The sequence below is a fragment of the Thermobia domestica genome, chromosome 4, assembly GCF_964235325.1.
Source record: "Thermobia domestica chromosome 4, izTheDome1.hap1.1, whole genome shotgun sequence".
Classification (NCBI taxonomy): domain Eukaryota; kingdom Metazoa; phylum Arthropoda; class Insecta; order Zygentoma; family Lepismatidae; genus Thermobia; species Thermobia domestica.
In genome coordinates this window covers 11,618,197-11,632,482 of record NC_137457.1, presented here as the reverse complement: position 1 = coordinate 11,632,482, position 14,286 = coordinate 11,618,197, and the positions used below count along the sequence as shown (strand labels likewise).

Here is a 14,286-nt window from a genome sequence, read left to right as displayed (position 1 = left end):
ATATCAAAAAGTAAAACTTTGAAATCGATTAAGGGTCACCAAAATATTTTCCATATATCATTTTACCTCACATTTAACACTTTGATTGCTAACTCTGTATTTTTAGGGAATAGCTGATCTTTTGTAGACTGAGGATTCCGTAATTATACGTGATGTGATTCAAAATCTATTTCAATGATATTCTCTTATTATCCGAAGTTAGTAGTTTCGAAATAGTCCTTGGGCTTCGTAGTTCGGAATTTCGTCAATAGATAGCGTGAAGATCCTAATTAATACCTTGTTACCGCCAAGTATTTCAAGAGTTCAGCACTCAAAGAGTTAAAGCAAGAGCTCTATAGTTTACCTTATAACCATATAGTCCAACTCATCGAATGTCATTTAAGAATTTTTTTTTAACTCTTTATGTGAACCTCGTACAATAGCGATTCTAAGAATTTTTATGTCTTCAAACAGACGAATATGCATATATATGTGTGTGCGCCGCATCTGCGACAGAAGTCTTGATGGACCCTCTCGCTTCTGCAAATAAGGTGCTAGAATGTAACGCAAAGAGCGAATTTCCTGTCAGAAATTTCCTGTCTATAGATTGTCATAGTTATTTTTAGCTCTGACATTAACATGTTGCATTATAGTCTCTCCGTTGGGTAGAAGCATGGAGAGCCGGGTAGAAAAACCTAGTTAGTCTGACTGATGCAACGAATCTGACAACAACATATAAATGTGTACGAAATATTATTTAGACCAACTAGCACTAATGTACCAACTGTGCAACGATAGACAAATACATAAGTTGTTCATGTAAATATACATAAATAAAATCATCATAAAGTATTTTAAAATAATGCGCGGCACCTAATAATAACTACAAGTTGTGCAAGACGGAGCCTTCTTTCTTGCCAATTTCAAGACCACCCGAAAGAAGGTAAAATGGAAAGCAAGAAATTCAACCTTCCATCTCCAAGTGCATCTCCCTGGAATTGTCAGAAATCATCTTTCTTCCGCATCATAGTGAGCATGAAGTGAAAGTGTGAAATACAAAGAAAACGTACGATGTAGTGAAGTTCAACCGGTATCTCACGACTCTCGCGCCTTCTGCGATCGTAATAAGAATTATTGGGCTAGGTGTAAAAATTTCATTATCATATTCAGTTATTTAAATCAAAGTTCCGTTAGTGGACTTTGTGTAGTTTAATATGTGTTTTTGTAGTTTCAGTGTTATTAATTAATGCGAAAACGTAAAAGTCGTATATATCTTTTCCCAAAATAGTCACCATGATTTAAATTTATGTTTTAGAGTTTAAGAGAACTAATCTACTTTTTCTTTCCAGCATCAATAGTTTAATGCCTATGCAACGAAATAATTTTAGCACTATTAAATTGTATCGGCATAAGGAATACGCTTAGAATCACTCTTTATGTCAATTTTCCATAATGTTCTGACCCGAACTCTGAACCGTACTGTCCAGTGGTTATATTGTCGGCCTTGGTGGAATGTCCGAACCGCTATTAAAGCCTAAAGGAGATGTAAAGGACATTGAGAGTCAAACCCAGGATGCATAGATGTGTCATGAAGTGTCTTCCCAAAACGGAACATAGAGTATTGAATCCCATACTGTCGTAAACGCCTAAGCCCACACAGGGATCCACAGGACACGAACTCAATATAGTCATAAAATGTATTTCCGAACAGGGACCAACAGGAACTCTAATCTAATACAGTCATAACTTATGGTTTCAGAAGTAACTATAATATATAGGCTTTTACTCATTATTGGATATGGAAATTTCACAGTGAATTTTTAATTAAATAAATTCAGTGATTGGATAGGAACGCAAATTTGAGTATTGTAAGTTTGAGTTAAGTTCATAAATTTGGTGGAAGAATTTGAATTTTAAAAATGTAAAATGAAGCAATTCAGTAAAAAAAAAACTTCAAAATACTTTTGGCCCTTAAGATGTCAGTAGATAAGCAAGATATGAAAGTGATGGATATATAGTAAAAGCCCGATATGCATAGTATAAAATGAAATGCTTTTTGTTATTATCATTTAGAAACTTAAAATCTTCAAATAAACAATTCAAGATGATTTATATTGCTGTTAATATGTCGTCTAACATTTTAGTTTCATCAACGATTTTATCAAAGTTTACTGTTCCTGTTAATTATACTAAACAGTAGCGTTCTCAAATCATGTGAGTAATTAGTATAGCACAGACTGAAATTATATATAATAAGTTAAATAAATCTGTTATTAAGTTAAAGAAATATGTACTATTATTTGCCTAACATCTTAATTCGCAGGAAACATTTTTAATTTCTTGGTTTTAGCCTGTCCTTGGGCTCGCAATTTGCAAATACTCATTCAATAAAGATCCTAGGATGCAAATAGAATATTTACATAAAATGTCATGATCATAAACCTGAAAGTTTTGGAGATCACCCTATCAGTATTATTTTTCAGAGCTGAGTCTTATTTGTAGCCTAAGATGCAATTGGAGCAAGCACATATAATTTCAGGATTGCAAACGACGAGAAGTTGAAAACCACATATCTCTCCTTCGGGTTTCTATTTCACACAAATCGCGTCCTGTATAGAGTCTAAGATGCAAGAATTTTTTTTTTTTTTGCATCACTTCAAGGATGTAGGTGTAATAGTTTCGTAAATCTGTTCATGAATGAGGCAATGCATGAGTCAGTTCTGTGATTGTTTTATATAAAAGTATAGAAGCTTGTTCTTTGTTTTACTAAAGCTATTCTTAGCCCGGTTAACTATTACATCCTATAACACTATTAGTTTCCTAAACATGTTAGATTCTCACTTCAGGAAAAGAAATGTGATATATTGAAACACTTTGATCCTAAAAAATCAAAGGTTGTTCACATTATCAGAAAAAAAAACTTCACTTCAACGTTCCTGTAGTTTATAGTTCTCGTTTTAGTAAAACGTAGCAAAATATGAGCCAAATAAGTAGTCCACTTCTTAGGTTTTCTTGCGGAAAGTTTGAAAGTTTATCACCTTCATATAACTGTTAAAAGGATGGAATAAATGATAATCTTGTGGTGTAATTTTCTTGTAATAAAATATACATGTTGTTATTCAACTAAGTTCGATATTATTGTTTACTGTTGTCTTCAAACCTTGTAGCTTCAAGTTGTCTAGAAAAAAATTGTTAGAGAATCACAAGCAGCAAATAGATGATTCCACATTTTCATGCACACGTTCAAATTCCTGCGAGTACACTTCTGCAAGGTGTCACTTTAAGTGCGGGCAGTTTTTAGTTTAAGATATCACTACTAGCTCAATAGCAGAAAATAACTTTCTGTTAACACAATAGTAGTTTTAGTTGTGAAGTTTCATGCAGTATTGACCATACGCTGTCGAATATCTTTAAAAGTTTAAAAGTTATAATTAATCTTGAGTAAATAAAGTACCAAATCCAATTGATCCTACTTCTTCCTAAGCTACGCAACCTAAATACTTACGTTGTCAGATTTTATCCAACATCCCATACTGGTAGAAATATTGGTAAATATTTTTCTGCACTCATATGAATGCTTCCATAAGTCGTAATATGGGTATCGTTGAAACCATTACTGAATTTGAATGCTTTGATGCCTATACTCCACTAAGTGCATGCTAAAGGGATTAATGTCTGCCTTAAACATGTCGAGAACATCTTGTATTTTCCCATAATATATCGCATTTCTGCATAATTTCTGAAATATCTTCTTCATTTTTCATTGGCGATTGCTGCGAAATCAGACGTGTAGGTCCATATAACTCTGCAAGAACTTCTAAAGTATTTCCCTTTCCCGTGACGTATACGTTTAATTACAGAGACTGATCAGTAGGCTACGAAGGACACATTACTTAAGTAATTACTTACTTCTTTCGTTTGAAACCTGAATCAAACAATTTAGGGATCGGTTTTATGTACCTGTAATACCTTTCCTGAAACTAACTGATTACATCTTAATGTAGCCGGTATCACCCTAGCAGCCAATCTAACTACTCAGACATCCATACGTCGAAGTACTTTACACCTTTTAAACACTACCATTTAGTATCATTTTTTATAAAAAAAAAAAATAGTTAAACACGGACCTAAACTTCTGCACTTTATTAGTAGTTTAGTGTTCCAGTAGAAAATCTCCAGTTTTAGTATAATGGATAAGTCGAAGCTTAGTGTTGGGGCCAATTTTAAAACCTTTCGTACTATACATACAAGTTCCCATTACTTCTGCAAGAAAACTGATTTGATAATCATAAAACATACAGTATTAAGTTCTTAATTCCTTGTTCTATTAGGCAACGGAGATGGGTAACATCTAGTTTGATTTGAAATAAAATAATATGATTAAATTCTTATTTAGTTTGAAATGTAAATGAAATTGACTGATAACCTAGTTGAGATCATAACTGGTTTAAAATTGACTTGTAAGCTTGTTGAAATCATTGAAGAGAAATTGAAGTAGTACTAACTCAAAACATCACAAGTATTGGAACAAATATAGACTTTAACAACTACTACAGCGTTAACATACATAATATTCTAAGACTATTGAGCTCGGATTAATGTAGCGTCCAACAAATATGAAAAGAACAAACAAGATTCATTATAGGAACGTTTTGTTTGAAACTCTCAAGTTTCAGATTTATATGTGCTGATTGGTTGGCTGACATTATTTAATATATTTTATCAATTCCTAAGAAAATTGAGTTATAAATATGGGAGTGACCGACTTGATTATTCTATTTTTGTACTGGTTATTATTACTGTTTCTTTATAATTATGATTTATGGGAAGGATATGATGACCACATAATCAAGTGTTACGATTTTACATAAAATTGGGTAAGGTAATTCACATGGGCCTATGTCATAACATGAAGTAAACTAGGTACAGCCTAGTGGCTTTGATGGTCTCAGAAGCGTTCCGCATATGATTGAATTATATCATCCTTAGGTCAAACCATGGGCTGTGGTACACTTTAATATTGAGAAGCTTCATAAAGTAACATATTTTTAATTCTCCTTAGATATGATTTCATGTTCACTTCAATTGGAAGTTTCCTAATTTCTCCATGACATTGGGGTTTAATTTACAATTTAACCCCACTCACTGAAAGACACGAAACAATTCTATTTAATGTAAAAGAGCTCTGACTCAAATATATATATAAATTAAAAGTAATGACATTTTAACATTAGACTCCAAAAATATTATGACTTACGGATGTCCGGAGATATGTGGTGAGGTCAACGCCACTACCATGTAGATAAATCGGGAGTATATGAAAAAGGTGAGTTCATTATAACGCAAGTACATCGGAGGCATGTGAAGAAGGAAAGATCATTGACCGTTATTCGGGCAAGACATTTTTGTAACGTAAACGGGCAACCGGGGCCTGTGAGGCCCAGTATATATTTTAAGTGCAGAATACACAAAATCAATGCCTATTGTCACTTACTGTTTATACTAGTCTAGAATGTACCGGTATATATTTTTGTCAAGTAGCGAAACTTCGTGTCACGCTTTTGTAAGCCAAGCAGAACAGCAAATCCGGTCCAGACATTTTTGTAACGTAAACGGGCAACCGGGGCCTGTCAGGCCCAGTATATATTTTAAGTGCAGAACACTCAAAATTCAATTTCTGTTGCCGCATACTGTTCCGACTAAAGGTTACAATAGTCACGTGTTTAATATATAATTATGTGACAATTTGATCTAATATTTGACAGGAATTTCACTAAAGTTATACCGGTTGCCCGGTTACGTCAGGAAAAATTTTCAAATTAAAAAAAAACATTAGCTTTACCAACTCGATATGTTCATGATTTTAACTTCGACGAAAGATAGAAGAATTCAGTATTTTATGTCTTCAAAATATGTATTGTTATTGAGAAATTTTAGAAAAATGAAGCTACTGGGCCTGGGAGGCCCCGGTTGCCCGGATAAGTGTTAACATGTAGGTAGATCAGAAGCATGTGAAGAAGGTTAGATTACCTTCATATAGCACGCTCTGTAGGTAGGAAACATTTTAACAAATGATATCATTACCGGGTGTTTAGGTCGTAAACATATGACAAAGGGAATATCACTGTCATGTAGATTAACGGAATCACATTAAGAAAGGATATTATTACCTTATTTTTAACCAAGTAGATTCGATACATGTGAAGAACGGAAAACTACTACCACAAGGTAAATTGGCAAAGACTGTTTAAATATGTACTATTTTGGTTCAAGTAATGGACAGCTTACCTACCAAAAATAAATATTCTTACTTCGATTAAATAACTGAAGAATGCTTAGAAAAATACGTACTGCACGAGTCGCTGACTTACATTGATTTCAAATATCCAAAACGTATGCTTTGGATTGTTTCTTATTTTCAAATATGAAGTTCAGTTTAGTTAGTTCCCCAAATTCCATAATTATTTTGATACGGTTTCCATTGGCAGAAAGGCCCCACTGTTCACTATATGTTATGCATGTTCGGTGAGATCAATTAACTTCTGAAGGTGTAGGACCGGATATACTGAATTTTGTGAATTGCCCTCTAATCAAAAGAATATTTATGATTTTAAGGGGATCATTTTCGACTTATAATGTTCGAAGAAGGTAAACATTTATTGATACGGTATATCAGGGACATAAAATTTTATATATTTTTGAAATTAATTGTATGTTATTTCCAGACCTGTATTTAACACTTTTGCCGTTCTGGTCTATTAACAAATGCCAGCAACTACGCGAAGAACACAAGACAATTATCTCTAAAATCTCTAAATATCAAATGATGTGTAAGGAAAAAAACACGAAAATACACAGAGGGCAAACAATCGTAATGTGGTGCTAGCAATGGCACGATTTCTTTCTAGAGCCTGTAGGAAGCACGGTCACACTGCGAGTTATGGTGACATTGTTTTCAGTCTATATCTCTCTTAATTTTACATCTAGTGCGTTACTTCGGTTTACGCTTAGCATATTTGAACATAAAGTTCTAGAGCGTCGCCCAGGGACCGGACTCCAGCATAAAACACAGATCTTATAGTGTAATCCCTTTCTAGAAACGTACCACCATCGGTACAACTCCTTGTTGAAAAATGAAATAATGCAAGTTACAAATTCTTAATAATTTTTGCAATATTTGTTATTTCTAATTTATTATGTGATTCAGCTCATTCTTTATAGCAATACTCTTTTTCAACGTAGAAAATATGAACCAAAAACTAACACCATTCAAAGAACTATACAATGCTATTTTAAGTATTCCATTAGTGAAATAAATATAGAAATTTTCATCCTATGCGTTAGATCATTTGTTTTGTTAGGAGATATCACTACTGATTTTTTTCAAAAATTTTACAGTAATAAAAATGAGTAGCAAATCGTAATCATAGAAACCTCTGAATCGATTTTTTACAAAATATATCACGGATTTATAAAATTGAAAAATAAGTTCGTACGATAACTGTAAACATTTTTAACTTCGTATTGAAACAAATTATAATGGACCATAGCGGGTGGCTTACGTAAAACTGAGTGAGTTGGCAATGACAGTCGTTCTCTTATACAGTACAAAATAAATTGCAGGAACTATCTTAGGATTTATATTAGGAAAAAATGCTACGACATATCTCGTAGAAAATCCTACCGTTTCTTGCCTTACAAGTGAAGAGATTTCCTGTGTGATCAAATGACGTTGTGAGATTTGGACCCATAGATTTCCTAAGATCTGTCCTATATTGTATGGCAGGACAAGCAAGATAAATCACATAGTATCGTTTAGAACATATGGAATGACATGCAGTCTGATGCCATTTATGTTGAGGTTTTGACTCTAGGAAAACTCGTATGAGATTTCCTAGGATTTATCCTATAGTGTATAACAGACCAAACAAGACAAATCTCATAAGATCATTCAAAACATAGGAAATGATATGCAGGCTGATGTCAGTCATGATGAGATTTCGACTCTAGAAGAAATCGTATGTGATATCCTATAGTGTATGGCAGGCCTTACTGTAACATCCCACCTATAAGAAAATGCGCTTAATAATTGTACTTACCCATGAGATTCTGAACACATCCTGCATTCGTTCCTGCACCCATCCCTGCTCCAGATCCTGCACCGGAACCACTGCCCTGGCCCGCCCCTGCACCTGAAACAATACCAAAATATATTATTTTGCATCGTTAAAGATAGAAAAGTCTTATCGGAATGTAGTAAAATCTCGTTTTCTTTACAAATGATATCCTATAAAGAGTATGTGCTGCAATTAAAGTAGGTAATCATGGCCCTATGCGTACTTCCAAAGATTTATCTTATATTTCAGATGTTTTGAAACACCTTCATCAAAGAAAAGAGAGTTTTGAAAAATGAATGAGGAAAATAATACAATAAAGTGGAACACATGGCTTAACAGTAATTGCAGAGTTATTTATTAAATATTACTTACACCATGATTTCCTTAGCAATTCACAACATCAAATATATTGCTCTGATTCTACTTTGTTCGAAAATAAAATACACCACTAATACCTAATATATGACTTTCCGAAATAACACAGTATCGGTCATTAGAACAGTTTCGCATCTTGTAATTTTATTCGGAATTCGCAGCTAACGTAATTTTTCTGTTATCTATTCTCCGATAATTTAATGCATTTCTGATCTAACCATAATTTGTTCGTAGGTATTTCCCTGTGTTCTAATTTTTCTTTTGCAGAAATGTATATCTAATTTCAATCTAAGAATCCTCAACACTACTGCATTTCAAATCTTCTAAACCAGAGTACATATTCGAAACTTCAATTTAGTATTAATCTCTTACCTGGCTCTCTTCTAATTTATTTAAATTAAATCTTTCCGTTTCCATACACTGAATATTTACTTTATCAACAATAATCTCTCTCTTATTATTCGTGCTACCAGATAGTAATCAGTGTCACAATCAGCTCCTCTAAACGACCGAACATCAACTATGCTACATTGTCTTTTTCTAGCTACTAAAACGTGATCGATTTGATTATGTTTTTCCGTCTGGTGAGGTTCAAGTATATTTATGAAAGTCGCAATGTGAAAACTTTGTACTCTTCATGATGAGGTTCGCGGATGTAGCAAAGTTCACGAGTCTAACCCAGTTGACATCACTTTCCTTATGCAGACTTTTGTTCCCTATAATCGGTTTGAAAATATCCTCTCATCCTACCTTCACATTGAAATCCCCTAATAGAATTTTCATGTGGTATCTCATGAGTTGGTCAAATATCCGTTCAAATATGACGCTTTTATATCGTCATCCTTATCTCCTTTTAAGGCATGTACATTTAAAGCAATAATATCACACCACCAACTCTTTAGAGTAATAGAAGAAGGTTTATCAGTAACAAACTCATTCGATTTAATTGCTGATATTATTCGTTTGTTAACAAAAAAATACTTGGTGATTTTTATTTTCTTCCCCGCAAAAGAACATAAAATTCCGGGATTCACAGTTGTGACAGGCCAAGTTATCAGTCCTGGCCCGAGGCTCCTGTGGATGATTCTGAACAAGTGGCTTTAAATTGCCTATATCTTGGGCCATAAATCATAACATTAATGTTTTTCATTTGAGAATTTTAGCCCATCCAGATAAATGAGAATGTGTATTTAAGTGCTCAAACTACAAGATATGTACATAGACATAAACCACGCAATACTGCTTCATACAACTTCATTTACTGTACATTACTATTAAATGCAGTTATATTTGAGGGCTAACCAGTAGAAAATTTTTGTAAACATTGAGACGATTGTATATACACATATAAATATAAATATGAAATTCTCGGGGAAAGATAGTGCTACGGGAATATATAGATGGTTTAGAGGTAAATGAAATAGTGCTATGCCAAATTTGGATAATTGGAGATGATGGAGATAAATAGAAATAGTAATTTTCGAAAAGTACACAAATGTTATAAATTATAGTACCATATTTCTTATGCAAATAAAGTTGATTATATTTATGTCTTATTAGGATTATTACAAGAAGTATAGTACACGCGTATTTGATTATGCTTTTTGTCTGGTTTACATAGTTGTTCAGACAGTCTAAGGTAAAATTTCATACTAGCAATTCGGTATTATGTTTTATTATTTAAATTCCACAAATGCTAGGAGCTCCTTCGTAGCTAAGGGATTAGCGTACGCACCCTTGGTTAAGTTAGGCCATGTCTCATATAGCCTCGTTGCTGAACGGGGCGCTAAACTCAAAATCAACTCAACTCGAAAAAGGGACCTCAAAGCCCTCTTATTTAAAAACGGTTTTGATCCTTTCGTAAATATGAGACGCTCCCTTTCTTCACAACTTTCAGAACATAAACCATTAAAAAATCAAATGAAACTTTTGAGTTTACGTCCCACAGTTATGCCGGGTAGGTTAAAGGAGACGGTGAAATTAAGAAATGAATGAAATGGTGGTATGAAGAAACCCGAAAACCCCGAGACGGAACCGCGGGTGGAAACGGGAGAACCCCGAGAAAACCCACGCACACCGTGTTTATCCAAAACAAAGTTCAATTGGCAAGACCAAGGTTTGAACCCGTGACCCCAAGTAGCAGAAGTAAATGCTCTACCACTGAGCCACCGCAGCCCCTCTAACATAAGTCATTATGGACCCCAAACCGGATAACTTTTAATAAAGCTATAAATAGAGTCTAATGAAGTCTAATAGAGTTTAATAAAAGCTATGAATTAAGATAGGAGAGCGATGCCGATCTATGGAATCTATCCTGTGGGGTAAATCCCAAGGATAAAACTGAGGGTCATATGACATGTTTTCTTTAAGGTTCGTACCTTCAGAGACTCACACTGTAATTTCACTAATCTCCATAAAACGTGCAAAAACTGTTTGACGCCCGTACTGATGTACCGATTGCACCGGGTATGGGGTCAGTTAACACCTGCTATAGTAAGATTTTCTCGATTACTTCAGCAGAAATATCCATCGGAAGCCATGTAGAATCCAAGTAGGGGATCTCGGGTGGCAATTGGAGGTCCAACGAGGGTCCAAATAGGTGAAATCGGTTAGCGTGGTAGCCACTCTGCAGTCACGATATCATTTTCTTCAACATAATCCGTCGGTGCTCTTTCTAGTCAATTCTATGGAAGAAAGTTATAGTGGTAGCACCGGGTTTATGATCTGAGATAGAAATACATATATTACGGATATAAACATACCTGCATATATTGCACTAGAAATCTACGAGCTTGCACTAGAAATCTTGGAGGTTTATTTCGCAGCAATTATGGATTTAAGTATGGATTTAAGTATCGTGTACTAAACGATATGACTTTTAACAGTGTCGGCGTAAGGGCGGGGCGAGCGGTGCCTCTGCCCCAGGTCCCACTTTGTGGGGAGCCCCGGACGGTAGGTAAAAATAATTACTAAAGAACCTTGTTAGTATGAGCCATACAAAGGCCGTCAAGGTTTATAATCCACAATTTCCCTAAAAGTAAACGCAATTAATTGTCGATCGATATTACACCGAATAACAGATGAAACAACAGAAATATCTTCAAATTAAACTAATCAGTGCCGGATTACGTATAAGCAAAACAAGCCATAGCTTAGGGCTTCACTCTCTTGGGGACCTGGAAAGAAATTTAAAGAAAAAATTGAATGTAGGTTAAAAATAAATAAAATAAACGTTCCTCGCTCTTGGGGGGGCTCAAAGAAAGAATCTTTCCTAGTAAAATATGAAATCGGCCTTGGGGACACGGTGACTCAGTGGTAGAGCGTTCGCCTCCGGTGCTTGGGGTCCCTGGTTCGATCCCAGCTTGTGGACGTGTGGACTTTGTGGTGAACAAACACCATGCTCGTGGGTTTTCTCGGGGCTCTCCCGTTTAATCCCACTTTCTTCATTCCACAATTTCATTCATTACTCATCATCACCGTCTCCTTTAGCCTAACCGGTATAACCGTGCGACGTAATACAAACATTTCATTTTTTAAATCGCCCCTTGATCAAAATTGGGTCGCTGTTGGCCCAAAAGTTTACCCTTGACTTTAAACTACCTCCAGAAAAAATTGACCCCCTATACCTTCTCCTTACCGAATTATAGTATCATACATCCTCAAAATTGGATTTTTTTTTAAAATTTTGATGTGGATGGTCAAAAAATTTTGAAAGTTTCATAGATTGTAGATACTATCTAGATGTAAATGTGCAATTTTTGTTAAAACCATCGATTCGTATCTTCTTTATCTTTTTGCGTGTTGAAAATTTCAAAAAATTGTAGAAAAAGCTTAGAGAGGACACTTCGATGATTTTTTGGTTAACAATTTTGTTAAACCCTTAGTGCAACATATATATTTTCGGGGCTTGAAAGTGATGACAGCATTGTCAAAAAGAATTAAAACTGAAAACAAACGTGTTTTTTGCAAAGTTTTCTCACCATTTTAGGGGCCTCAAGGTGAGGGCTCCTTTAAACAATCCTTTGCCAAAATTTACACTTTTCATTTCTCTTGCGTCCCTTCTGCTTCTATCGTTCTGCTTCGATTGTGTCCATTTCGGAATATAAACACCAAATATATATCCGTAACAGTGTTTCCACTTCAACCGACTCTTGCACAACAGTTACACAGCTCGCGGTAGAGAGCGTTACCGATATAGAGCGCATTGTGTGGGTGGCCTGTGAAGTAAGCACTGATAGATACGAGGAGCCGACGCAAGGTGTTTGTAACTTCGTTGTGCAAGAGTCGGTAGCAGTGCAAGCATTATTATGGAGATATATTTGGTGTTTTCATTTCGAAACGGACACAATCAAAGCAGCCGAAGAACGACAGAATCGAAAGGGACGCAAGAGAAAAGAAAATTGTGAACTCTGGCAAAGAATTGTTTTAAAGGGCCCTCAGTGAGAAAAACACATTTGTTTTTAGTTTTATTTCTTTTTGACAATGTTGCCATTACTTCCAGGCACCAAAAAAATAAATGTTGTAACTAAGGGTATAACAATTTTTTAACCCAAAAAATCAGCGATGTGTCCCCCACAAAATTTTTTCTACAACTTTTTGAAATTTTCAACATGCAAAAAATAAAGAAAATGCGCATAGATGGTTTTGAAAAAAAATCCACATTTACATCTAGATAGTATCTACAATCTGTGAAATTTTCAAAATTCTTCAACCACACCCACCAAAATTTTTTTAAAAAATCAATTTTGAGCGTGTATGATACGATAATTCGGTAAGAGGAGGGGGTCATTTTTTTAAAGTAGTTTTAGATCAAGGGAAAGTCTTTGGGTCAATAGCGACCCAATTTGGATCAAGGGCCGATTTCACTATCTTACTAGGAAAGACCCTTTAAAGAAAAAGGCTGGATGTAGGAGGAAAAGTTACAATACAAGCGTTTCACTCTCTTGCCCTCCGCCCCCCCAAATAAAAGAAGCAGCTGAATGTAAGTGAAAAATAAATAATAAAAACGCTTCACTCTCTTGGGACCCCAAAGAAACTTAAAGGGAAAAGTGTATGTGGATTAAAATATGAATAAAATAAAGTGTAGATTAAAAAGGAAGAAAAGGGAAAAAGGTGCTAGGTCTTGTGACTCAAGTAATGGGGGCCCTGTCTGCTAGCATGATTCCTAGAATATCACTGTTTATTTATTTATTTATCAGTTCAAGTGAAGGGCACAAAGAAAGAATCAACGTGCATAATGCCTTATTAGGGTACTAACTTTCTGTTGCTAACTAAACGTTCTTTGGTGCAGACGCCATAGTCGCAGATTCACTTGTTTTCCTTTTGTCTGTTTTATCCAAGTAGAATTTTTAGCGAGCGAAACCCTTTTGCTTAGTTAAAGCAAACGCCAAAAATATAGGCGGATTGCGCGCGCAAGAAAAAGTGGGTGGAGAGAGCAACAGCCAACTAGCAACCTACGCACTTGCCACATTTACATTTGCCTTGCTTAGTCACTATCAAGGTTTCATGTTTCGCGCCCTTGTTGAAAATTGGTTACGGCAGAACGGAGGCTTTGAACTGTGGCTAGGTAAACTGCTGTCGTCTGCTTACTCCTGCAACAGGAGGGGAAGGAGGTGGCACATGACAAGGAAGAGTTGACAACAGCGAGCTGTAAGGTGCGGACGCAACCCGCCTATATTTTTGGTGTTTGCTTTAGTTTCCCCTTTTTTGCTCTTGCTTTGTTCTACCCGAATGACCTGGACGACGTAGAATTATTTCAGTATTGTAAGGATAATCCATTCTCTAAGGTGTGCTCAGAAAGCTAAAGAACAACTTG

General features: G+C 35.2%; 1 protein-coding gene across 3 annotated transcripts in view; it reads right to left on the bottom strand.

Annotated features, from left to right (window-relative positions):
- Window positions 1-14,286, bottom strand: part of LOC145683717 (uncharacterized) — a 163,699-nt gene that overhangs the window by 63,345 nt on the left and 86,068 nt on the right. For all 3 annotated transcript variants that reach the window (XM_081755182.1, XM_081755180.1, XM_081755181.1), the window contains exon 10: window positions 8,079-8,171. In XM_081755182.1, the coding sequence (XP_081611308.1) occupies window positions 8,079-8,171 (93 nt within the window). The remainder of the gene's footprint in view (window positions 1-8,078; window positions 8,172-14,286) is intronic.